Source organism: Cheilinus undulatus, linkage group 21 (genome assembly GCF_018320785.1).
Source record: "Cheilinus undulatus linkage group 21, ASM1832078v1, whole genome shotgun sequence".
Classification (NCBI taxonomy): domain Eukaryota; kingdom Metazoa; phylum Chordata; class Actinopteri; order Labriformes; family Labridae; genus Cheilinus; species Cheilinus undulatus.
In genome coordinates, this window is record NC_054885.1 from 10051311 (window position 1) to 10074286 (window position 22976).

General features: G+C 38.6%; 2 protein-coding genes across 2 annotated transcripts; both read left to right on the forward strand.

Moving 5' to 3' along the window:
• Positions 1–5986: 5986 nt before the first annotated feature.
• On the forward strand, positions 5987–11891 carry LOC121503640. Its single transcript, XM_041778145.1, has 4 exons — positions 5987–6369; positions 7771–8370; positions 8453–8572; positions 10822–11891. The coding sequence occupies exons 1-4, from the start codon at positions 6356–6358 to the stop codon at positions 11867–11869; spliced, it is 1782 nt and encodes a 593-aa protein (XP_041634079.1). The 5' UTR covers positions 5987–6355; the 3' UTR covers positions 11870–11891.
• Positions 11892–11959: 68 nt separating this feature from the next.
• Positions 11960–22740, forward strand: LOC121503641. The gene is made up of 5 exons (XM_041778146.1): positions 11960–13690; positions 17048–17107; positions 17409–18014; positions 18182–18298; positions 20657–22740. Exons 2-5 carry the CDS (start codon positions 17076–17078, stop codon positions 21558–21560), a joined length of 1659 nt encoding a protein of 552 aa, XP_041634080.1. The 5' UTR covers positions 11960–13690; positions 17048–17075; the 3' UTR covers positions 21561–22740.
• Positions 22741–22976: the final 236 nt, after the last annotated feature.

A 22976-nucleotide genomic window follows, 5' to 3' on the forward strand; every position in this document is an offset into this window, starting at 1 on the left:
CATGGTGTGTTCATGAATGAATGAAATGAGTGTGTTACTGTCTGTTTCATACTAAAACAACACTTCAAATACAGCCAGTATAACAGTTAACATGTTGAATGAATGGATCGAAGAATGAAGGATCTGATGATGAGAGACAGGGGTGCATTTTAGCCCCTCCACTCTTCAGTATCTACAGTATATGGACAAAAATATATGGACACCTGACCATTACAACTGGGACTGTTTTACATTGTATTCACATACATGTACTTTAAAATGGATCATGTATGATGTCAAATACTAACTGAGAACCACCAGATGACAAAAACATTTAATTTTAGGTTTAGCAAAAAATTGCAAAAATGGGTTAAAAATAAAAAAAGACAGATCAAGACAGAAAAAAGCAAAAATGGGCGAAAAATGGTGAAAAGAAGTTGAAAAATGCAAAGTGGCAAAATGCATCAAAAGGGGCAAAACCTGGTTAAAAGTCAACAAAAAATGTGATAAAATGGCAAAATTTTGTTAAAATATGCTCATATTGGAGAAAAAGGGGTGAAAAGTCGTTACATGATGGCAAAAATGGGTTGAAGGTGACACAGACAGATAAGGATAGACAAAAAGAGCAAAAATGGGCATGAAATGGTGAAAAGCGGTTAAAAGGTAGCAAAATTGTTCAAGAGGGACAAAGATTAGTTAAAAGAGAACCAAGATGAAATAAAAGTGGCAATGATGGGCTATGTAAGGCAAAAAGGGGGAAAATCGGTTGACAAATGGTGAAAAGCAATTTAATAGTGTCAAAAAATGGTTAAAAATATGCAGAAATGGACGAAAAAAAGGTGAAAAGTGGTTACATAGTGGCAAAAATGGGTTGAAGGTGAAAAAGACAGCTCAGAAAAGACAAAAAGAGCAAAAATGGACATAAAATGGTGAAAAGCGGTTGAAAAAAAGCAAAAATGGGTCAAAAGGGACAAAGATGAGTTAAAAGAGAATCAAGATTAGATAAAAGTGGCAAACATGACGAGAAAGAAAAAGGCGAAAAAGAGGTGAAAAGTGGTTACATAGAGGCAAAAATGGGTTGAAGGTGACAAAATGGTCCAAAAGAGGTAAAAAAAAAATTGTAAAGAAAGGCAATAACAGGGCAAAGACTGGCTGTAAATGGCGACTCTTGTGAATATGTGCCCATTCATTCTGTAGAGCATTTATAAGGTCAGGCCTTGATGTTGGATGAGGATGCCTGGGTCGCAACCTCTTTTCCAGTTCATCCCAAAGGTGCCCGATGGAGTCGAAGTCAAGGCTCAAGTTCTTCCACACCAGTGTTTATTTTGAAGACTATTTTTAATTTTAGTCCCAGTCTTTAGGGCAAATGCCTTTGAGTCGTAGTCACATTTTAGTAATTTTTACCCTTTACAGTTTTAGTCCATATAAAGTCACAGCATTTCAGTGCTTACTTTCAGTCCAAGCATTTATTCTCTTACCTTAATCTGGTTCTAAATCCCAGCAGTGCATTCTATGCGCTCTGCTAATCCTGGGGTCCCTGCTTTCTAAGGCTGAGAGGCAGAATAGCTACAGATTCATTGTATTTTGACAGATTTACCCACAGAAACAGGAGAAATGTTATGGATTTTGAATGTTTGATGAAAACTAAATGACATGTTAGCCATCTTGATGAAAAATTAACTTACTTTTAGTCATTACAGATCTATTTTTGGTTTGTCTTAGTAGTCTTTCTCATGGAAAAAAGGCTGTCGTCAAACATTTATAGTCATAGTTTTGGTCAACATAATTAACATGGTTCCACACTAAAATCATGTCTATAGTCCTTGCTTTGTGCACTGGGGTACAGTCATGTTTGAAAAGAGAAGAGCTATCCTCAAACTGTTGCTACAAAGTTGGAAGCATAGCGTTGTCCAAAATGTTTTGGTATGCTGAAACATTAAGATTGACTTTCATTGCATGCAGCTGCTTGACCATGGAAACCCATGGAAGATCCCGCCGCACAGTTTCCGTGCTTACGTTGAGGCTAGTAGAAGTTCAGGACTCTTCAGGAATCAGCAGAGCGTTGGCACTTAAGCAGTCGTTGACTCCTCGGTTTTCCACTTCATGGCTGGGTTTCTAATGTTCCTGAATGCTTCCATGTTCTAATCATACCACTGGCAGTTTACCGTGGAATATCCAGCATGGATGAAATTTCGTAAACCTTCTTATTGCAAGGCTGGCATCAATCACAGTACCACGCTAGAAGTCACTAAGCTCTTCAGAACAACACATTTAGTATCACAAATGTTTGCAAATGAGACTGCATGGCTAGGTGTTTGATTTTATACACCTGTGGCCACAGGTCTGATTGAAGCAACTGAATTCAATAATTAACAGGTGTGGCTTTTGTCCATATGGTGCATGTGGACTGGATAATGGGGCGGCTAACAGGTTGGGCACAGGAGTGGCAGCTGTGCTTCTACAGTCACCTGTTTTCCCAGACCTGATCCAGCTCACAGCAAATTGGGTGCTCAGGACCCAGTGGGTTGGACCAGGCTTCAGGGGCAGCCACGTGCATCATGGAAAGGTCAGCTTGGAGGATACCTGGCGGGACGGGGCATGGACCTGGTACAGGTCTGGATGATGGCCATCAGGAGGCCAGAGCAGTACAGGATGTGGTGATGTTCTCATAGCTGACCTGATGATGAAGTGAGGGATGTGGTGACAGAGAGAGGGATCTTGGATTCAGTGTAATGTTCATTATGCTGCTCTATGATGCAGCTGAGTCATGTAGGTGATTATTGTAACTAAATCTAATGTTAGAGCTGATGTTGCTGACTCATGTCCGTTACACAACACATCAAAACAACTGTTCATTCTGTCGTTATGTCTGCTCTCCTGTGCGCTTTCCTCCATCCTCTCCCGGTCTAGTAGGAGAAGTGGACGTGAGGGAGAATTGAAGGAAACGAGCGGAAAGGAAAGAAAAACAGACGTCATGTAGTGAGCTGTGAGCTAATCCTTCAGCTAATGGACGTCTGGAGGCTTCGGCTCATTTTCTTTCATTGAAGTGACAAAATAAAACCCCCTCTCTGGCTCTCAGCCCAGACAAACGCATAAATTCCCACACCTCCAACATGCTCTGCTGCTTTTCCTCCAAAAGACGGTTTCTCACATTTTTTTTCAGCCAACTGTGACTCGGACATTTTTCTCTGTCGCTGAGTATAAAGAAAATTTCTCACATTTTTTCACCTTATGTAACTTTGCTGTTTTTCTCTGTCACTGAATATAAAGAAGAAGAAGGATATCAGCAGAAACATCAGCAGACTGGTCCTTTTTTCTGCCTGCAGGATGCAGAATTAGAGTTCTTTCCCATCACCTGTATGTTGATCATCATCATTATAACAGACAAAAGATTCAAGTTTACCATGCTGCTAGTGGGAAAGCTTAACCTCCTCCACCCCAGCCTCCTCCTTCGTAGCATAAAGCTTGTTGCACCCTTATTCAGATTTATGCTATACATTAATTGCTTTTGAACTAATTGTATTGTATTTAATATGCATTGTGATAATGTATCTGTCCATATAGGAGTTTCTAGCCATGGAAAATCAAAGCATGCTGCCTGACTCACCCAGGGAGCATCTTCTGAGCAGAGCCTTCTCCACCAAGTAAAACTGTAAATCCATTTTGCAGTAAAATGATTAAATGAGCAACAAGTGTTCCTGACTGAAACATGAAAATGCAATTATTTTCCAAACCCAACAGAGGGCAGTAATGCAGCATTTTTGGATGTCAGCTGCCTTTTACTTCATTTCTGACAACCCTGAACTAAGAAAACCTTTTACATGAGAGTGAAAACCTCTTAGCACGACTGCAAACCTTCACAGACACATCCAGCTTCTACCTCTGCTGCTTTCTATGTGACATTCATGACAAAGAGAGGGTTATTTCTTCTTCAAATGACACATGGTCTTGGCGGCCACATGGGTGTCAGCTGAGCTGAATGAAGTCACTGTTTAAGGCCAAGCGTGGCCGTGGCTCTGTGAAGGCCAGTCAGGCCAGGGCTGACCAACTTTTGAATCTAATGTTTTGAAAAATTAATATAATATATATGGCATATGGCAAGTATTCATCGCTGCAATGTGGGACCCCAATAGCCAGTCAGAGGGTCCGAGTTCTGTCATGTAAACAGAATCCTCTGACATTATACAGCTGTCACTTACAAGAGGATTATGAGGCCCAGCATCCCATAATTCAGACTAACTAAAAACCATCAGATCACAAAAACATTTAACCTTAGGTTTAACAAAAAAAAGAGCCAAATTGGGTTAAAAGAGACAAAATGAGGGGCACGCAGATGGCTTAGTGGTTTAAGTCGTAACCGATGTATTCGGGAGGCCTGTGGCCCTTCGCTGCAACCACTCCCAGCTCTCTTCCCCGTTTCTGACTCTATCCACTGTCCTCCTCTATTCAATAAAGGCACAAAATGCCCAAAAATAAATCTTAAAAAAAGCGATAAAATGGATCAAGAAACACAAATACGGGCATAAAATGATGAAAAATGGCTGAAGGGTGGCAAAATGGGTTAAAAGGGACAGAAATTGCTCAAAAGAGAAAAAAATTGAGATAAAGGTGTCAAAAATTGGTTAGGAAAGGCAAAAAAGGGGAAAAATTGGCAGAAAAATGGTGAAAAGTGGTTAAAAAGTGGCAAAATGAGTACAATTGGCGGACAGTGGCAAAAACAGTGGGGAAAAGTGGTTATAGAGTGGCAAACTGAGAAAAGTGGGAAAAAATTAGTTAAGAAAGGCAAAAAGTGGAAAAAAAATAGCAGAAATCAACAATAGGGTGGTAAAAGAGTGGCAAATGGGTTAAAGGTGACAAAATGGTTCAGAAAAGGTAATAAAAAAGAAAAACTGGCAAAAATTGGTTAGAAAGGCAAAGACACAGCAGAAATTGATGGATAAAGGGTGAAAATCAGTTTTAAAGCGGCAAAAAATTGTGAAAAAAGTTGGGAAAAGTGGTAAAGAATGGCCAAAAAATTGGTTAAAGGTGACAAAAAAGCTTCAGGAGGCTCAAAGAGGTAAGAAGATTTCAAGTGTGGCAAAAAAAAAAAACAAACAAACAAAAAAAAAAAACAAAGCAGAAATTGGATGAAAAATGGAGAACAGCAGTTTAAAATGGGAAAAAAGGTCAAAAGAGAGCTGGAAAATGGTGAAAACTGGCAAAGATGGGTTAAATTTGGCTGAAATTGGGGGGAAAAAAGTGGTCACGTATGGTTACAGAGTGGCCAAAATGGGTTAAAAAGAGGTAAGAAAATTAGAAAAGTGGCAAAAATGGGTTAAGAAAGGCAAAAATAGTGAAAAGTCAATTATAATTTGCAAAAATTGATTACAAGTTGCAAAACGTTGGTGAAAATTTGTTACAGAGCCACTTAATTGGTTACAGTTGACATAAATAGATGAAAACTGGCCACAGTTTTTTGAAAATGGCTTAAATTGGGATAAAAGTGGCAAAAATGTTTTTAAAAAGTAAACGAAGGAGAATATGGACATTAAAAATCGTGAACAGCAGTTATAAAGTGTCAAATAACTTATTTCAAAGCTGCAAAAAAATGATTTAAAGGGGCAAAAATGGGTTTCACAAGAAAAAAAAGTGGTACAAATGAGCAGCTTTACAATTGCTGCAAGTAAATTGAACATCACAACCCAATTATAGCTTGACACTTTTCAGCTCCAAACGAATTAACTGTTTGCAAGGACACTCGCTCTGATCCATCACACATACTCTGATATCAATAAATCGTATGTTTCGAGGGCCCATTCAGGGCCAGCTCTGTGGGCAATCCTGAGCGCACGTGACGAGCTAAAATACCCAAACAGATATCAAAGCAGCAGAGGATTATGCCATGTAGGGATATTAAGGTGAGATCTTCCAACTTTACAGTAATATCAGTAACGTGTTTTTTTGTTTGATTTGTTTCAGAGTTATAAATCGGCACATTTCCCACGGTCTTTAAAGGCAGCATCAGGAAGTGGCTTTGAGAGCACGGATTTGTTTATGTTCTGCTGCCTCTTTTTCTCTCGTTATTATCGTTACAACACTGCTGGTAAAACTAAACTTACTGGACTATCGAGCTGTGGGCAGACTGCAGCAGGCTGTGTACCGGTATGTAGGTGTGACTCCACCTTGTGACGTGGAGAAAGAAAAACGAAACGAAACAGAGCAGCCTTCGTTTCCTGAAGCTGCTATTTCCAAGTTCAGCAAGTTTAAGTTAAAATATAGATGGGCCAAATTATCTCCAGCGCGATTAAAGGGCTGAGTTATTTTCATTTTTGCCTCGAAGATAAGATGATGGAGCTCCAGTAAACTCAGAAGACGGCGTGTGAAGAAGAGGAGAAACATGGCCACATCCAGGTAAGAAACTTTTAACAGTTGAGCTTCTTATGCAAAGAAAATATCTACACCCGAGCAAAAGCAAACACATGTCAGATAATTTAAGCCCCTCTCCTATTTATTTGTGTATGTTTCTTTAAATGTTGAATACACAGCCCGCTTTTGTTACGAAGATGGTCAGATGATAAGGATTCCTCTCTTTGTTTTTCTTGTTTAACCCTCAGTGAACCCTTACTTGTATGCTTTCAGTACTGATATACATTTAGTTATCACTATTATAATAGTTAAGACAATTAACGGTGGATTAACTGTATTTTAGCAATGATACTGTAAATTATTTCAGCTATCATTGATGTAGTTTAATTAAAATTTAGTTAAAATTGAGTCCAATTACCTGATTACCTTTGTATATGTAAATATTTTTACCTGTCATAGCAGAAAATACCTTTTTAAGAACTTTAAACTTACGCTAACAGTTGTCACTGTTACATATTTTGTGCTTTGGCGACATCTGGTGGCTATATCGCGGAACTGCAACGAAAATAAAACAATAAAAGGCTTGTGCCTCGGCTTGTATTTATCAGTACTATCCAGAAAATAAAAAGCCTTACTAACTGACCTTAAGGGAACATTTTTATACCAAAGCAAACGCTATCTTTGGACACGCCTCCTTCATTCCTCTGCTCTTCCCACTTCCTGGACTCTTCCTTTCCTGTTTTAGGAGGGAGTTTTTTTAGATACTGAGAGACTGGCAGACAAGTGTTCCTAAAGCTCTGAAAACTAGACTCTATAATCGACTTCCATCAGTGATATGCATCTCAGTTGATTTAGTTGTTGACTGTTTCTTATGATTGAAATAATTTTATTATGTTGAAATGCACTCTTACAGCAGTATCTGGATTTATGCCCTTGAAAGCAGTGCCGAAAGCAGTATGTGTGTATTATTAATTCACCAACAACTGAAGTCTCCACTCTAAAAACAATAAATTTAGCCTGGTTGGACTTTAGAGTAGTGCTGCACAGTTAAATATAATCTCAATTGTGATGTCAGGCAGGGCAATTCCATAACTGCATAAAAGTCAAAATTTTGGTTGTAAATATTTGCATAAATTCTCCTATTTGCTCATACTGATAGTTCACCGTCTCAGCTAATATCTGCTTAGAAAGCATTTACTAATCGGACATTTGCTGACTTTGTTGGAAGGCAAAAATCAGATTGAAAATGGGCACGGTTATCTCATAGTGTGTGCCCGACTTCTGTTTAGCATAGAGCTGAGAATGGAGCTTGACTTTATCGTTTCCAGTAATTTGAGGTTCTTCATTTTATATAGATTGTCATAGATTATGATTTTAAAATGTAATCTGCTGTTAGGTTCTGAAATCTCACAGACTGGATGGTGTTTTGTTTATTTTTTCCCACAGAAAAGAACTCAGGAAGGCGCTGTGGAGCTACACAGCAGACACCCTCGTCTACATTGACACAGTGATACGATTCTGTAAGAGGGTGCCCAAATGGATGCTTGGGATGGAATCAGAGCTGAACATGCTCATGGACATCAAAGAGAGGGCTGACAACATCGACCTAAACATCAAACATGTTACCCAGTCAGAGAACAAGGGAGAAGCCTTTCTGGAATATATGAAGAGCAAGGTGACACAGGTGACTGCAGACAGCAGACGTGAAGAGCTGGAGAAGGAGTTGGCCGCGGTGCTGAAGGACACTCTGGTGGAGCTGGAGAAGCTCCACCGCTTCCTGGATGCAGTGGAGAAGCTGGCGGTCACCTCCCTTCATGTGTTTGAGGAGGAGAGGCAGGTGGTGTTACACCTGCCAGAAGGGGCCAGCCTCGACCATGTTCAGGTCGTCATCGCTGCGGCACAGCTGATCTGCCCTCTGCTTCTCGAGTTTAAAAGAGATCCACATGTTTTTTTCATCCCTAAGCTGCAGAATGTGGAGGTGCTGGCATATCAGCTGGACAGATACATCCAGACCACCCAGAGGATCTGTGGGATGTTAGAGAAAAGGTAAACACTGATATCAAAAATATTCTCATTTCACTAAGCACGAGTCTGTTTGAGATAGTAAATTCAATTTTGTTTTTAACAGCACCTTGGGTGACTTTACCCTGAAGATGTCTAAGAAAAGTGCGGTATCCCTGGATGCAGAGTTGTCAGAAGACAGTATACAAAGGATGCTCTATCACATCAACCAGCTGAGCGACATCAGGTCAGTATGGTTTGACTGTTTTACAGCTGCTGTGCTGCTGTGCAGGGTTTTATTGATAGAGTTATCACAGTTATATATTTAGAACTGGGACTGAAGATTATAAAACCTAAAAAGGTCAAGTGTAATATTAATTTACAACCCCAATTCCAGAAAAGTTGGGGCGCCATGTAAAATATAAATAAAAACAGAATGCAATGATTTGCATCTCATAAACTCATATTTTATTCAAAATATCACATAAACAACATATGAGTCATAGAAACTGAGACATTTTATTCATTCTTAATTTGATGGAAGCAACACATCTAAAAAAAAGTAGGAACAGGGCCATGTTTACCATTGTGTAGCAGCCCCTCTTCTTTTAACAACACTCTGTAAATGTCTGGGTGTGAGGAGAGCAGTTCCTGGAGTTTTGGGAGAGGAATGTTGTCCCATTCTTGTCTGATGTCAGATTTTAGCTGCTCAACAGTCCTGGGTCTTCGTTGCCAGATGTTTTATGATACTCCAAAAGTTTTCTATAGGTGAAAGGTCTGGACTGCAGGCAGGCCATTTCAGCACATGGCCTCTTCTATTGTGAAGCCATGCTGTTGTAATAGATATGGTATGTGGTTTAGCATTGTCTTACTGAAATATGCAAGGCCTCCCCTGAAAGAGACATTGTCTGGATGGAAGCATGTATCTCTCTCAAACCTCTTTCTACTTTACAGCATTTATGCCTTTCCAGATGAGTAAGATGCCCATACCGTAGGCACTAATGCAACCTCGTACCATCAGAGATGCAGGCTTTTAAACTGTGCACCGATAACAAGCTGGATGGTCCCTCTCCTCTTAAGTCTGCAGGACACGGCATCCATTGTTTCCCAAAATATTCTCAAATTTGATTTATCTGACCACAGAACAGTTTTCCATTTGCCTCAGTATGTTTAAATGAGCCTTGGCCCAGAGGAGACGGTAGCGTTTCTGGATCGTGTTCTTATATGGCTTCTTTGCCTGATACAGCTTTAACTTACTTTTTTTTTATGTTGACAGATAATGATTTTGAAGTGTTCCTGAGCCCACGAAGGCCCGAAAATCATAAAACATCCAATACTGAACTTTGGCTTTTCCCCTTGCACACAGAGATTTCTCCAGACTCTCTGAATCTTTTGATGATATTCTGTACAGTAGATGGTGGGATATTCAAAGTCTGTACAGCAGAGATCATCAAATACATCTGCACAAAGGCCAGATTTTTTTGGTAGACATTGTGGGGGCCAGATTGTGAAACAAGCAAATAAGATGTATTTATATGTTTTTAATTTGCTTTGAAATGTACCTTAATTTCAGCCATTAGCAGTGAATTCAGTCTCTCTTGTCTATACTGCAGGCAGCCACCAGAGGGCGACAGATATTTTAGCCACATATTCTAGTGCTCTCATGTTACTGATCACTAGGTTTGAGTCAAGTATGTCAAATCTTGATTGATGAAAACACATGCATGAAACTGGTCTTTTGTTTTGGATATCCAGGCAGGGAAAAACATTCTCAAAGCACCTGAGGTGGTAGGTTGAAACTGGAACCAGCAGCTTTAATCAATTATGGACTGGTGAAAATGTACAGTATTTGTCATGCATCTTATTTGCTCATAATGACTGATGGAGGATTTGAACTGTTCAAGCATGAAGCCCATCTAGAAAAAAATGATTTAATGTCTTTTAATTTTGGGTTTCCTTCAATAGCTGTAGGGATTTTTATGAATGAAAAGACACTGTAAATGCTATTACACATTTTCCTCACATCTCCTGAATTTAATAATCTTCTGGGGGCCAGATTAGAAGCTGTGGCATGCCTGATTTGGCCCCTGGCCTCCAGTTGATGATCAGTGAGGTACAGTTTTACATTAAGGAACATCTTTCTGAATTGCACCACCATTTTTAAACCTAGTTTTTCTGCAGATTGGTGAACCTCTGACCATCTTGACTCCTTAGAGACTCTGCCCTTCTAAAATGCACCTTTTATACCGAGTCATGTTTCTGACCTGTTGCTGACTAGCTTAATTAGTTGCAAAATGCTTCTTTAGCTATTTTCTCTTACTTGTCCAGCCTTTTGTTGCCGCACCCCTACTTTTTTACACAGTGCCCCAACATTTTTGAAATGTTCTTCTTTTAGCCTCACATGTGCTACAACAAAATAGAAAGATCATTTATCCTTTTGTTTCATAACGCTGTGTCATCCTTAAAGTTTTTATTTTCTCTTTTTCTCTTTATCAGGATGAACCAGAACTTCCGCCTGGTGTTCTTGTTTCATGATAAAACCTGCTCCAGCTTCCTCAGTGAGTTCAGCGATCGTAAACCCCGCCTTCTGCAGTCTCTGGAGGAGCTAGAGGAGGTTGCTGTCCAGCTTGACTCCATGAATAAGGGAGCGAAGATTTCCAGTGTGGTGGGCAGCTCAGTGGGGGCGTTAGGAGGCATACTCTCCATTGTTGGCTTAGCGTTGATTCCTGTAACAGCTGGAGTGTCTTTGGGTCTTACTATGACCGGGGTGGGGCTCAGTATCACCAGTGGGGTTAATGGGGCTGTCACCACTGCCACAGAGATCGGGGTGAACAGCACACAGCAAAAGAAAGCTGGTGAGGTCTTCCAGAGGATCATGGAGGACGTGCAGAGTCTCCAGAATCGTCTGGAAGAGGTCACGGCTCAAACTGTCGCCAAAATAGAAACAAATGAGATAGATGTTGCTGTGGGAGTGGGCAGGGTGCTTAGCAAAGCTGGGTTCATTGTGAGAGGCATTGATTCACTTGTTGATGCCGCCTCGGCTGTTAAGGTGTTAAAAAGTGAAGAACTGATTGCAAGCGCTGGTAAGGTGGTTGCTCAGGAAGGTAAAGCTTTACGTAATGTCCCAAAGGTGGCTGCAGACATCCCAGATATCGGACAGGCAGCACTTAAAGGGCCTCTGGCCCTCTCCAAGTCTGCCAGGGCCGGTCTCATCGGGCTCAATGCTTTTTTCCTGGGCATGGATGTCTTCTTCATCTGCAAAGACAGCATCAGTCTGTCCAAAGGGAGCGAGACTGAGGTGTCACAGTTTATCAGAGCCAGAGCTAAGCTTTGGCGCTCAGAGATCGATGCATGGGAGAAAATGCACGACTCCCTGAGTGACGGTCTGCTGAAATCAGAGAAAAACAAAGCTATCCTGGAAACGCCTTTTTACCCAGAAATGGAGATGAAGGTGGAGAAAGAAAAAGAAGTTGAAATGGGACTGCCTCCTGACGAAGTGGATGAAAAAATGGAAGAAGGAGGAAAAACTTGTACTGTACAGTAGATCTCAGAGGTTACCATGTGCCTCTTTATGTTTTTTTTTTTTTTATCAGCTTTGGCACTTAGAAAAATCTATTCACTGTGGTTGATCTGTTAAAAAAAAAAAAAAAAAAGAAAACCAAACTGCTAAAGGCTAACTGTTTGAGATCAAACTTTATTGAAATATACATTTGTGAAATTTCTGCAATAACAGATGATTAAGCCTTTTTTTGTGCTCAGGAATTATGTTTCTGTATGAACCTTTTCTAAGAATGCTTCAAGTAATGCAATATGTGTCTTTTTCTGAAACCCATTTTGCTAGTTATTCAGAAATTGGTCTGAAGAGGCAAAAAAATAGGCAGAAAGTGGTAAAAATTGGTTCAAGTGGCATAAATCGGCATTAAAAATAGTGAAAAGTGGTCAAAAATGGTGAAAAAGGGTTAATAGTTGCAAAAATGGGTTAAAAGTGGCAAGAAAGAGAAGAAAACAGGTTTAGATACTTACACAAATGGGTCAAAAATTAGGCATAATGTGGAATGAATTGGTATGAAGTGGCAAAACAGGCAGTAAGGTTAGTGAAAAAGGTTACAAGTGACAAATACGGGCATAAAAAATGGTAAAATGGTTAAAATGGGCAGTGGGTATAATATTTTGTTAAAAGGTGTTAATAGTGGCAAAAAATGGGGTAGCAGGCAACAGTCGGCAGAATGTGGGAAAAAATGGTTAAAATGGCAAGAAAAGGCAGAAAAAGCGGGCAAATAGAATTAAAAACTAACACAAATGGTTGAAAACAGGCAAAACTGGCATAAAGTGGCACAGATTGGTTAAAAGTGGAAGAAACAGGCAGAAAGGGTAGTGAAAAGGGTTACAAATGGCAAAAATGGGCATAGAAAATAGTGAAATACAGTTAAAATTGGCAAACAATGGGTATAAAAATTTGTATAAAGGGGTGAATAGTGGTAAAATGGGGTAACAGGCAACAGTATGGAGAAAGTTGCAAAAATGGTTTTCGAGTTACAAAAAGCCTCGAAAATGCAGTGAAATAGTATTAAAAAATGGTCCAAAAGAGACAAAAATAGGCATAAATTGACATGAATGGGTTTATAGTGGCAACCAAATGGGCATAAAGGTGGTGAATAGAAGTAACAAGTGGATAAAAAATGGTGTAAATTTGCAAAACTGTTAAAATTTGCAAGAAAAACCAGGCAGATTAAGTTTAGAAAATTGATAATAGTGGCAAAAACAGGAAAAAAAGGTGGTGAAAAGGGGTTAAAAGTGGCGAAAAGTGGCTCAGTAGCATTGGTGTTGGTCTTGGTGCCACTTTCCATTATTTTTTCAAACATTTATTGCCCATATTGGCCCATTTAAACCCTGATTAGATATATTTAATGCCCCTTTTTTTTTCCAGTTGTACCTCCTTTCACTGCTTTTTGCACGTTTTTGTTACTGAAAACCAGTTTGTTTCAATTTCTGCCTGTTTCTTTTTCTTGTCATCCTTTTTTGCAACTTTATATCCCTCTTTCACTGCTTTGGATGGGCCAGATGGGCTTATCTTACAAGCAGGAAATAACCATTGGCAAGACCATAAAAAATATTTTTGGAAGGGCTTATAGAGATAAGTCTGTCCATTTCAGTTAGTCTTTATTTTCCCTCTGCAGTGGGAAGGTTGATGAGGATGGAGACCTGAGACAGAGGAAACATCATTGTCTTTAGTTAACGTCTGAAGGTGAAGCAACCAAAAGTCAAGAGTTACTAGAGTCAGTGCATTGTTTATGTTGCTTTTATTCTTTTTTTTTGCCAGTGAGCAGTAGACAGGATTTCAACATTGAAATTAGGTTGGAAACAGGTAAGACCTTGGCTAATTTTAATTCTTTCCACTAGCCAAAATATGGGTTCATATGTCTCATGTAAACTAAATTTTTAAAAAGCTTTTCCAAAGTACATAACAGCAGTGGGTTAGGTTAAATCCAGTGTAAATAAGACGTAGGCTAATTTCAACATTTTATATTTTTCATATTGATAATGATTATTAGTCACACTGTGAATTCAGGTGGAGTAAAAATTGCTACATTTCTTCATGTGATGAATGAAAATATACTTTTTGTCAGAGCCATAGCTGGGATGCTACATAATAAATATTGTTTGAACTTGTTGATTTGATATCACAAAGGTGAATGGGGGGAGGCTGATCATGTTATTTAAAAGATGTACTGTTAAGCCTCCAGAAAGTTAATAGAAAATTTATATTGCTTTAAATTATAAGGTTATCAAAGTCAATATTAAGAAAACAAACTGTTAGGGTTAAATGTCTCTCATTTAGCTATAACTGCACTAGTCTAACACATTTCCCCTTGATCAGACTGGTTGTGGAAACTCTCTTATCCGGTGAAATGGGGCCCCTGGTGGACAAATTTACTGCATATTGTCCCCCTCTTAGAACAGTGGTCTAATGCCCTACTCACACAGGACTAAGATCATTGTAAAGTTAAACTGTGATAATCATATCTTATTTTTAACCTGAATAAAAACCACTCTCATCAAAGCAACAAAAATGACATTTGTTTTCTGTCGTACAATACAGCCTAATCAAAATGTAAACCATTTTTTCTAAACCAAAATGTCTCTTGTTTTTGCTAATGTTAACAATGTGCATGGGTAAAATCACTAAAATATTTGGAAAGTAATGTCAGATTTCATAGCAAAGCCATGATGTGCACCAACATAAGGATGCCAGAGTAAAAGTAGAGAACACTGAAATAACTCTGAGGGAAAAATAATGTAATAATTGGGGGTGGGAGGCAAGAACTGAGTTAAAATACTGTTCTACATCCTTTAAGATTATGCAGATCTGTTGCTGTCCAACCCACACGGATTAAAGGGTATACCATGGTATGCTTGAAGCAATGAATGTGTGTGCGTATTAAACAGAGACTGAGTGTTGGCTGAATGTCAAGGGTGAATGGTTAATACATAGACTGCTGAGAAAGTAGATAAATGTGCATAGTTCCCTGACTCACAGAATTAACAGAAGCCTTAGAAAATAACGGTGAATATCAATAAACATATTTCAACCATTTTACAAATATATATAAATACTTACTGGGACAACTTAATTAGTGAATGGTGTTGTTTCTCCTGCTTGGTATAGTCTATTAACAGATGTTGCAGTGCTCAGAAAGAATACTAAACAATAACTTCTTAGAAAGTTTGTCTGAGGGCCAGAGACATATAGCTTTTCTGTGTATGCTACTCAAAATTATGGGAACCTAAAACAGTACCCTTGTTTATCCTGCTGTGTCCATATACAGTGCTTAACAAATTTATCAGACCACCCTAACCCTAACCAAAGTAAGGTTTATGCCACAGCTGCCCTAAATTAACAGCATTGGTAATTATTAAAATCATTTTTTATGTTTCTGCAATGGTTAATAAACCAATATGTAGAAGCTCTTTAACCCAAATGATATTTTTAATGCTAAAATATAATTAATCATTGTTATCCATGAATTTTCAAATTTACTGATTTACAAAAAAAAAATGAAGTTAGTGGTTGAATGTTGTGCTTGATTAATTTCTGACTTCTCAGAGAAGCCCAGTGAGCCGGCTCAAATTTGGGTGAATTCAGTTTGAAATTCCTCATTCCTGTTCAAAATGGTAAAACGTGGAGAGCTCACAGAAAATGAAAGAGTCCGCATTAAAGCACTTCATGATGCTGGATGGTCTCTGAGACTAATATGACAGGTGGTCTAATAAATTTGTCAAGCACTGTATGTCTTATACCTTTCCCATATACAGTACATGAAGTTATTTTGATGCAGTCAACCAGGGATACATTTTGATGTAATCCTCTCATTCAGTTGAGCATGATTATCTCAGATGTGGTCAGAAAAGACTTAAAACCCTGATATTCTGCAGAGCAAATTCTGTCAGTTTTAATGAAGGGTGTCTCACTGCAGTGCAGAAAATTTTGACTAAACAGGAAGTCATTGCTAAGACAGGAAATCACTCTTGAATCTTGATGTGAACAAAGTAAAACATTGGTTGAACTTTAAAAAAAAAAGAAGTAATCAATCACATGAAACATTTTGAATTGAATCAATTTTTTTTTAATTAGGTAAATGTCAATTGTTTAAGGTCATAGAAACTATGTTTAAAGGTTTAGCAAACCTAATTATTTTAGATTGTCTTAAACTAAAAATAAAAAATTCCCTTCATCAACCGATATAAATATTCCACTCATTTGAACTTAAAATGTTTAAGTACATACAACCATTTTATAAAGGTTGGTGGGGGCTGGAGCCTATCCCAGAGGCAACAGCGCTAACCCCTGCGCCACTATGCCTCCTACAGTTTTGAAAGTCAACTCAACACATTTTTCCTGAAAACTCTTGCTACTTTGGCCCGATGGGAGAGCAGAAATGTATTAAAGAGGACATATTTTGCCCTTTAAGACAAGTTTATATTGGTCTTAGAGGTCCCCAAAACATGCCTGTGAAGTTTATTGCTGAAAAAACAGTAGTATAGGATACTTGCAGGAAATGGATGTCACTCTCCTGATGTTTAAGGCACCTCTATCCAAAGTTTAGGATCTAACTGGGATTCGAACCATCACAATCCTAGTCAAAAGTCAGCACAGTAACCCATTGAGCTAAACTAGAAATGGGAAAATCAGCACTCAAAATGTCCTTTTTAACATTTATTCAGGCATAACAGGCCAGAACGGACTCGTTTCGACACGTAGGTCAAAGCTGGGTGCCTGTGCTGGACTGTAGAGGGAGAGCCACTCAGACTTAAATTTGACACCAACCTTCTTATAATATTAGTGATAGTAGTAATAATGACTTTCTTGAGACTTACATTTATCTATGGGTGCAGATAATATCTGCTGTCCAACAGTAAAGTTCAGTTAATTACCTTGTTACTGATGATTTCACCACTCACTGTTTATTTACACTGACAGCAGATTAACATAAGCAGGGAAATATCATTTGGGCTGAATGAAAGAAGCTGAGGAAACATGTAGACCAGGTGTTTAAAATTTTGTTCCCCTTGTTTTAATAAAATTTGGATTCATAAGATTTAATTTTGATTGCATTTTTATCTTTTAATGAGAGTTTGGTGATAAATTCCCCTTCAACCCCCTGATCTACCAATATTATTTAACTGATTTTTTTAAAAACTTTTTTTTTCTTTTTTTTAACAGGTGCTTATTAGATCAGTGACAGCGGAAGATGTCATTAGAGGAGAAAATGCTGAATGCAAGGTAAGTTAGAGCGATTGTGGCACAGGAAGTTTGGCTTATCTCTGGTTACTGTCAGCCTTTTTCTCTGGTGTTTGCTCTCATTTATTTTCTAGCATGACTACTCTTTGTTTCATGTTGTCTCTGGATCATCATCCTGATTTGGTTGGTGGAAGTGTTTTTGCTGTATTTGTTTAAGAGAAGGAAATGTAATTTTCTATAGCTAGCAGGTTGCTAAAGCTCACATTGCAAATAAAACTGGCTAACACAGACGCTTTATGGGTGAAATACAGTACAATAGCACAATTATGTTTTTGTGTTACAGAAAAAAAACTCAGGATGCTTTGTCCTGGTACGTCATAGAAACCTTGCTCTACATCGAAACAGTTAAACAATTCTGTGGAAACTCCTCTGAGTGGTTGGGTGCAAGAAGAGATGAGGTCTCCAGAATGGAGGAAATAAAGAACTCCTACAGCATGATTGATCCTGGCATCCGTGATCTTTTTAGAAAATATAATATAATACAGGCCATTTGGGAATATGTATGGAACAAGTTGACTCTGCTGCTGTGTGAGAGTGCGAAAACAAAGCGTTCAAAGCTAGAAAGGGACCTGGCTGTTGTCTTGAGAGACAGTCTGTGTGGCCTGGAGAAGCTGAATGTCTTCCTGGAGGCTGTGGAGAACCTGGCGGTCACCTCACTCCACGTGTTCCAGGAAGGGAACCAGGTGTTAAACCTGCCAGATGGGATCAGGCTCGAGCATGTTCAGGATTTCATCACTGCTGTACAGCAAATCTGCCCTCAGCTCCTCAAGTTCAAAAGAGATGCAAGCGCCTTCTTCCTTCCCAAACTTGATAATGTGGAAGAACTGATGCATCAGCTGGACAGATACATCCAGACTGCTGAGAACATCTGTGGGGAATTAGAGATGAGGTATTTAGGTCTTACTGTAGCATTATTTCACACATTTCAAATAATAAATATGAATAAAAGTTTCAGTAAATCTTCACTAAAAGAAAAAAAAAATCCTAAGGATTACAGAAAAAAGTGTCAGAATACTTCTCAAACCGTATTTTTATTTTTGTTTTGTCTTTTGTTAGTTGCAGTAATCTCTTCCAGACAATTCCCAAACACACTGATGTTATCCTGGATGAGGATCTGACTGATGATGGGGTACAAAGGATGCTTGATCATATTGATAAACTTGCTGCAATCAGGTAAATATTGAACATACAGTATGCATTCATCATCATCATTATTATTATCACATTGATTTTTATTTATTACGTTTATTTCTATCTTTATTAATTCCTTCTAACAATCATGATCTATCCCCTAGCATCTCTTGATGCCCACCACACACCCTTCCTTAACCAAAAAGAGGGTAAAGATTTAAAAGGGAAATTAATAAATAAATCACAGAAACTGAAAAAAAAGTGATAACAATCAGAAATAAATCTGTCTATGAGCTGATGAAATGTCAACCCTACTGGACAGACTCCCCTCCACTGTGTCTGGGGGTTGTTTGAGTGGATGGCAAATCACAGTGAGGTAAACCCTTCAGCCAGCCCCCACCTCAGAGTCTGGGGGCGACTGAGACATGCTGTTTTACAACACTTGGTAAAAAAAAGGAAACATGGCCTAGAGCAGTGCCAAGGAAGGTAGTAAGGTTGCTGTGGATGTTTCAGGGGCCTGAGAACTGCCAGCACTCTACATGCATGAAATAAATGCACATTGCTTTATTTGGGTAATAAGATATTTTTGAAACAGATGTTTTTGTTTTTTAAAGTAGGTAATACCTTATGATACATGCTAGACAGGGTCTGGTACATGGATCTAGATTGAGTTAATTTAATACCTGTGGATCAGTAGGTAGTCTAGCTTATCTTGCAGCCGGATGGTTGGTGACTGTAGGAGCTTTATGACACTTTCTGCACACAGTTTGTTACTACTGCTGCATCAGTGGTGTATAAACTAACTATTGAACAAAGTCTCAAAGATCAGTTCATTCAAAAGTGACAAGTAAGCTCAGAAATCATGCGATTTATATGAAGACTTTAAACGACATCAAACTGGAGGAGTAGTCTCTATCTGAAAATGTAAAGTACAGTCAAGTTATCTGCAATTTTAGATTTAATAACAGCAGGAATCCTCAGTTCACTGAGAGAGATAAAGAGCTGAACACAAAACAAAGGTTAAGAGACCTCTGTAATGATAATGTTCTTAGTCACAGGGATCATCTTTTCTTTAACAACTTATTAATTTAATAAGTAATAGAGAAATCTACCCAAAAGAGTATTATTTAAACTATTCTTCCATGTTTAAATTTGTTTTGTTGTTGAAATTAGCCAAGTTAAATTCATTTGTAAATTACAGTTTTGATGCTTTTTTGAATTATATCCTCCCATTATTTGAATAATTTTGTATTTCTGCTATGATGTTTGCAATCTTCTTTTTTATTTGTATTGTATGTTGTTTTATCTCCATACTCATGATCATGGTCCGAGTCACATGAATAGATGAAATGGATGAATGTGTATGGATGGGATTAATACTAAGTGTGTGACGAGATCTCGCGAGATCAAAACGTCAAGAGATTTCTCTTTGAGGTGAAACGAAAAACGTGTTATTGACGGAAAGATTTCTAGTACTCATTTATTTTTGCTGATGCAGCTCTTTATATTTCAGTCTGTTGTACAGTTTTTTTTTTTTTTTTTAGTTTTATTTTTGGGCCTTTTCATGCCTTCATTTGATAAAAGAAGGACAGTGGATAGACTCAGAAACAGTGAAGAGAGTGGGGAGAGACGTGTGGAAAAAGGCCACAGGCAGGGTTTGAACCCGGGCCGCCTGCATACATGGGTCTCATCACACCTCTAGTTAATACTAACTGCCACAATGCATCACAGCCTTCTCCATCAGTGTGACGTGTGGTGAATAAAGAGCTTTAAGAGGTCAGTTGACCAGAATAGTGCAGAACAATCTCAAGTCCACTAACCAAATTGAGCTGATTTAATACATGGGTGTGTGGGTAGTGTTCATCAGCAACACTGTTTCTGCCTGTGGCATTAGTGCTAGCCATTGTAAATGAGTTGCTGTTTGCAATGAGAGTTATTTGCATAAGGGCAATTTTGTGCTGGATTTTTGAGTATTCCCTAATTTACACACATGTAAATGAGGCAGGTACACCAGAAAACAGTCTGCTTGACAGTTTGTGTTGATTATCCTTGCCCTCATAAGATGGTGGTTAGCTGGGCTCTTAGACTCCAGGCCTCAGATCAGACTCTCCTGGGTCACAGTACCATTCATCACTCCCCTAAGACACCATACTTCAGTTACCAAAGCTTTTCTTTCTCCTTTTTTTGAAAAAAAAAAAGATATGTATATTTACTGGATAAACTGGAAATACCAAAAAGATGTTAGGGACTCACAGAGAGACAGAGAGGCCACACACTGCTACAGTCGGGGCTAGTCCCACCTAGATAAGCTTCACTTTTCCTTTATACTAAAAATGTGTTTTAGATTTAGGACATATATAGTCATGCTTATACCATGATTTGATTTTCGCTCTTCATCAGGATGGATCCAGACTTCAGGGTGGTGTTCTTGTTCAAGGATGGTTCATGTCCTCGTTTTATTGAGGAGTTCACTGAGCAGAAGGAGGGGATGCTCCAGAATCTGGAAGACCTGGAGGAGACTGCTGATAAGCTTGACCACATGAATAAGAGGGCTAAGATAATATGTAATATCTTATTGGGTAACTCTGCACCAGCAATTGGAAATGTGCTTTCCATCATTGGTTTCTCTCTAATTCCAGACACAACACAGGTGTCTCTTTGGTTTACATTTTTTGGGATGATGCTCAGTGGTAGCAGCAGCATAATTCGCTTCTTCATATTCATTAAGACCATTATAACCTGCAAACACCAAAAGGAGGCTGAAAAAGTCTTCAAGAGTTTAATGACAGATGTGAAGTCTGTCCAGAATATTCTGGAGGAGATGCCTGCTCTGAATGTTGAAACTGAGGGAAATGACAGAGTTTTTTGTTGTTGTTGTTGGGTAAAGACTGACAGTCTTGGATACACTATGAAATCAGTTGTTGATGCTGCCTTTGATATCTGGCTGTATAAAGAAAAGGAGCTGATTGAAAGCACTGGTAAGGTGATCACTGAGCAAGGTACAGCTTTACATAACATGTCCATGACAGCATTTAAAGGGCCACTCAGCCTCTCAGATTTTTTTCAGGCCTTTACTGTTGGGAGCAACCTTTCATTTCTCATCATGGATCTCATCTTCATCCGCAAAGAATGGTATAGTCTGTCAAAAGGCGATAAGACTGAACTCTCAGAGTCCATCAGAGCCAGAGCTGCACTTTGGCGCTCAGAGCTCGATGCATTGGAGAAGATCCATGATTCTGCAACTAAAGGTCTGCGAACATTAGAGAACGACATTTCATTTCTCAACAGTCAGTTTTATATCTAAAGAGGGAGATCTAGAAAAAAGAAAAAAGGCAATAAATGAAAAAGAGGTCACTGTATTTTGAGAACTTTTTGACATTTACTCTGATAAATGAGGGTATACATACGAGGCAGCCAAGGTGTAAATAAATAATATACAGAAAAACATTTTCAATGTTATGAGTGTTTCAAGGTATGAAATGTGACCAGATGTCTCTAAAATTTCCCACTTTAGTTAAAAACTAAACAAAGCTTTTCTTTGGCTATACCTCAGCAGACCCTAGTCCTCATAAAGTGTTTTAACTAAATGCAGCCATTTGTTTATTTTCATTTAGATGTAAGCTGAAGTATATTCAGTTTTCTCTTCTTGTAAGTATATTTGGTTGGAACGTCTGTTGTTTCTCCTTGCATTATATTCTTGTGACTAAACTCTGCCATTGTAACTTCACATAGAGCGTTCCTGAGTGGACCATGGCCCTCTATGGAGGGGGGTATTCCAGCATTACAATCTGCAGCAGTTCTTGAACTCTAAAACAAGTTTACCTTTCATAGTTGTTGGATTGAAGGTGATGAACAATCACTTACTCAAGCTGAGTCAGGGATGCTAGCTGCCACCAAGTCTGTTTCCTCTCTTCCTTCAGCCATGTGAGTTAAACAAATGAGAGCTACAAAAAAATTTGCATTGGCAATTTTGGACTTCTTGCCTTTATTAGAGGAGCTGAAGAATGACAGGAAATATGGGTAGAAGGTGAGGCAACAGCGCTGGGATTTGGGTTTAATCCTGCCACCACTGTATCCTATTACTAACAGTAATAATGTACATAGTATAGTATTAATGAAATAAGTTTTATATCATGAAATAAAAGATCATGACTCTGACAGTGTCTTGGCTTGCAGAAAAAGCCTTGCTGACCCAGACTGTCTTCAGATGACTTGGTTTGATGATTAAAGAAATTACAGGAGTTTTAATGTCTCAGCTTTTTATGTCTGTTGTGGAAACCCCCACTGTAAATAAAATCTTATCATTTCTTATTCCTTTGGTAGAAAGCCATTTGTCTTTGAAGCTTCATATTTAGCAACCTGTCAAGATGTTAAAGTTACAGCTGTGTTTTTACTTCAGAAATGTTAATTTTCTTTTGCTGCCACTTTTTTGTATCTGATTAACATGATGTTTTACTGTATCCATCCAATGTGGCTGAAGTCTGACCATGTATTTACAAAATAAACAGCTTAAAGCTTACCATTTAAGATCATTATTTATCTGTGTGATTGCTGCAGGTCTCTTATGTGCTTTGGAACCTTTTGCCAGGCCAGTTTCAAATAATGCAGTATGCCATTTGCTAATAAATTTGATGTTGACCTGGTGGGTCAGAACCCAAAAGTGAACTCCTGAATCACATAAGTGCAAAATGTCTATAATATGCTTTTATTTTGAAGGATA

Excerpts from the sequence above, each read along its gene's own strand:
- LOC121503640 (XM_041778145.1), top strand. Across the intron at positions 8,371-8,452 it reads TGTGGGATGTTAGAGAAAAG|CACCTTGGGTGACTTTACCC; the intron begins GTAAACACTGAT and ends TGTTTTTAACAG. Across the intron at positions 8,573-10,821 it reads AACCAGCTGAGCGACATCAG|GATGAACCAGAACTTCCGCC; the intron begins GTCAGTATGGTT and ends TCTCTTTATCAG.
- LOC121503641 (XM_041778146.1), top strand. The coding sequence starts at position 17,076 with ATGTCATTAGAGGAGAAAATGCTGAATGCAAG. Across the intron at positions 17,108-17,408 it reads GAGAAAATGCTGAATGCAAG|AAAAAAAACTCAGGATGCTT; the intron begins GTAAGTTAGAGC and ends TTTGTGTTACAG. Across the intron at positions 18,299-20,656 it reads GATAAACTTGCTGCAATCAG|GATGGATCCAGACTTCAGGG; the intron begins GTAAATATTGAA and ends GCTCTTCATCAG.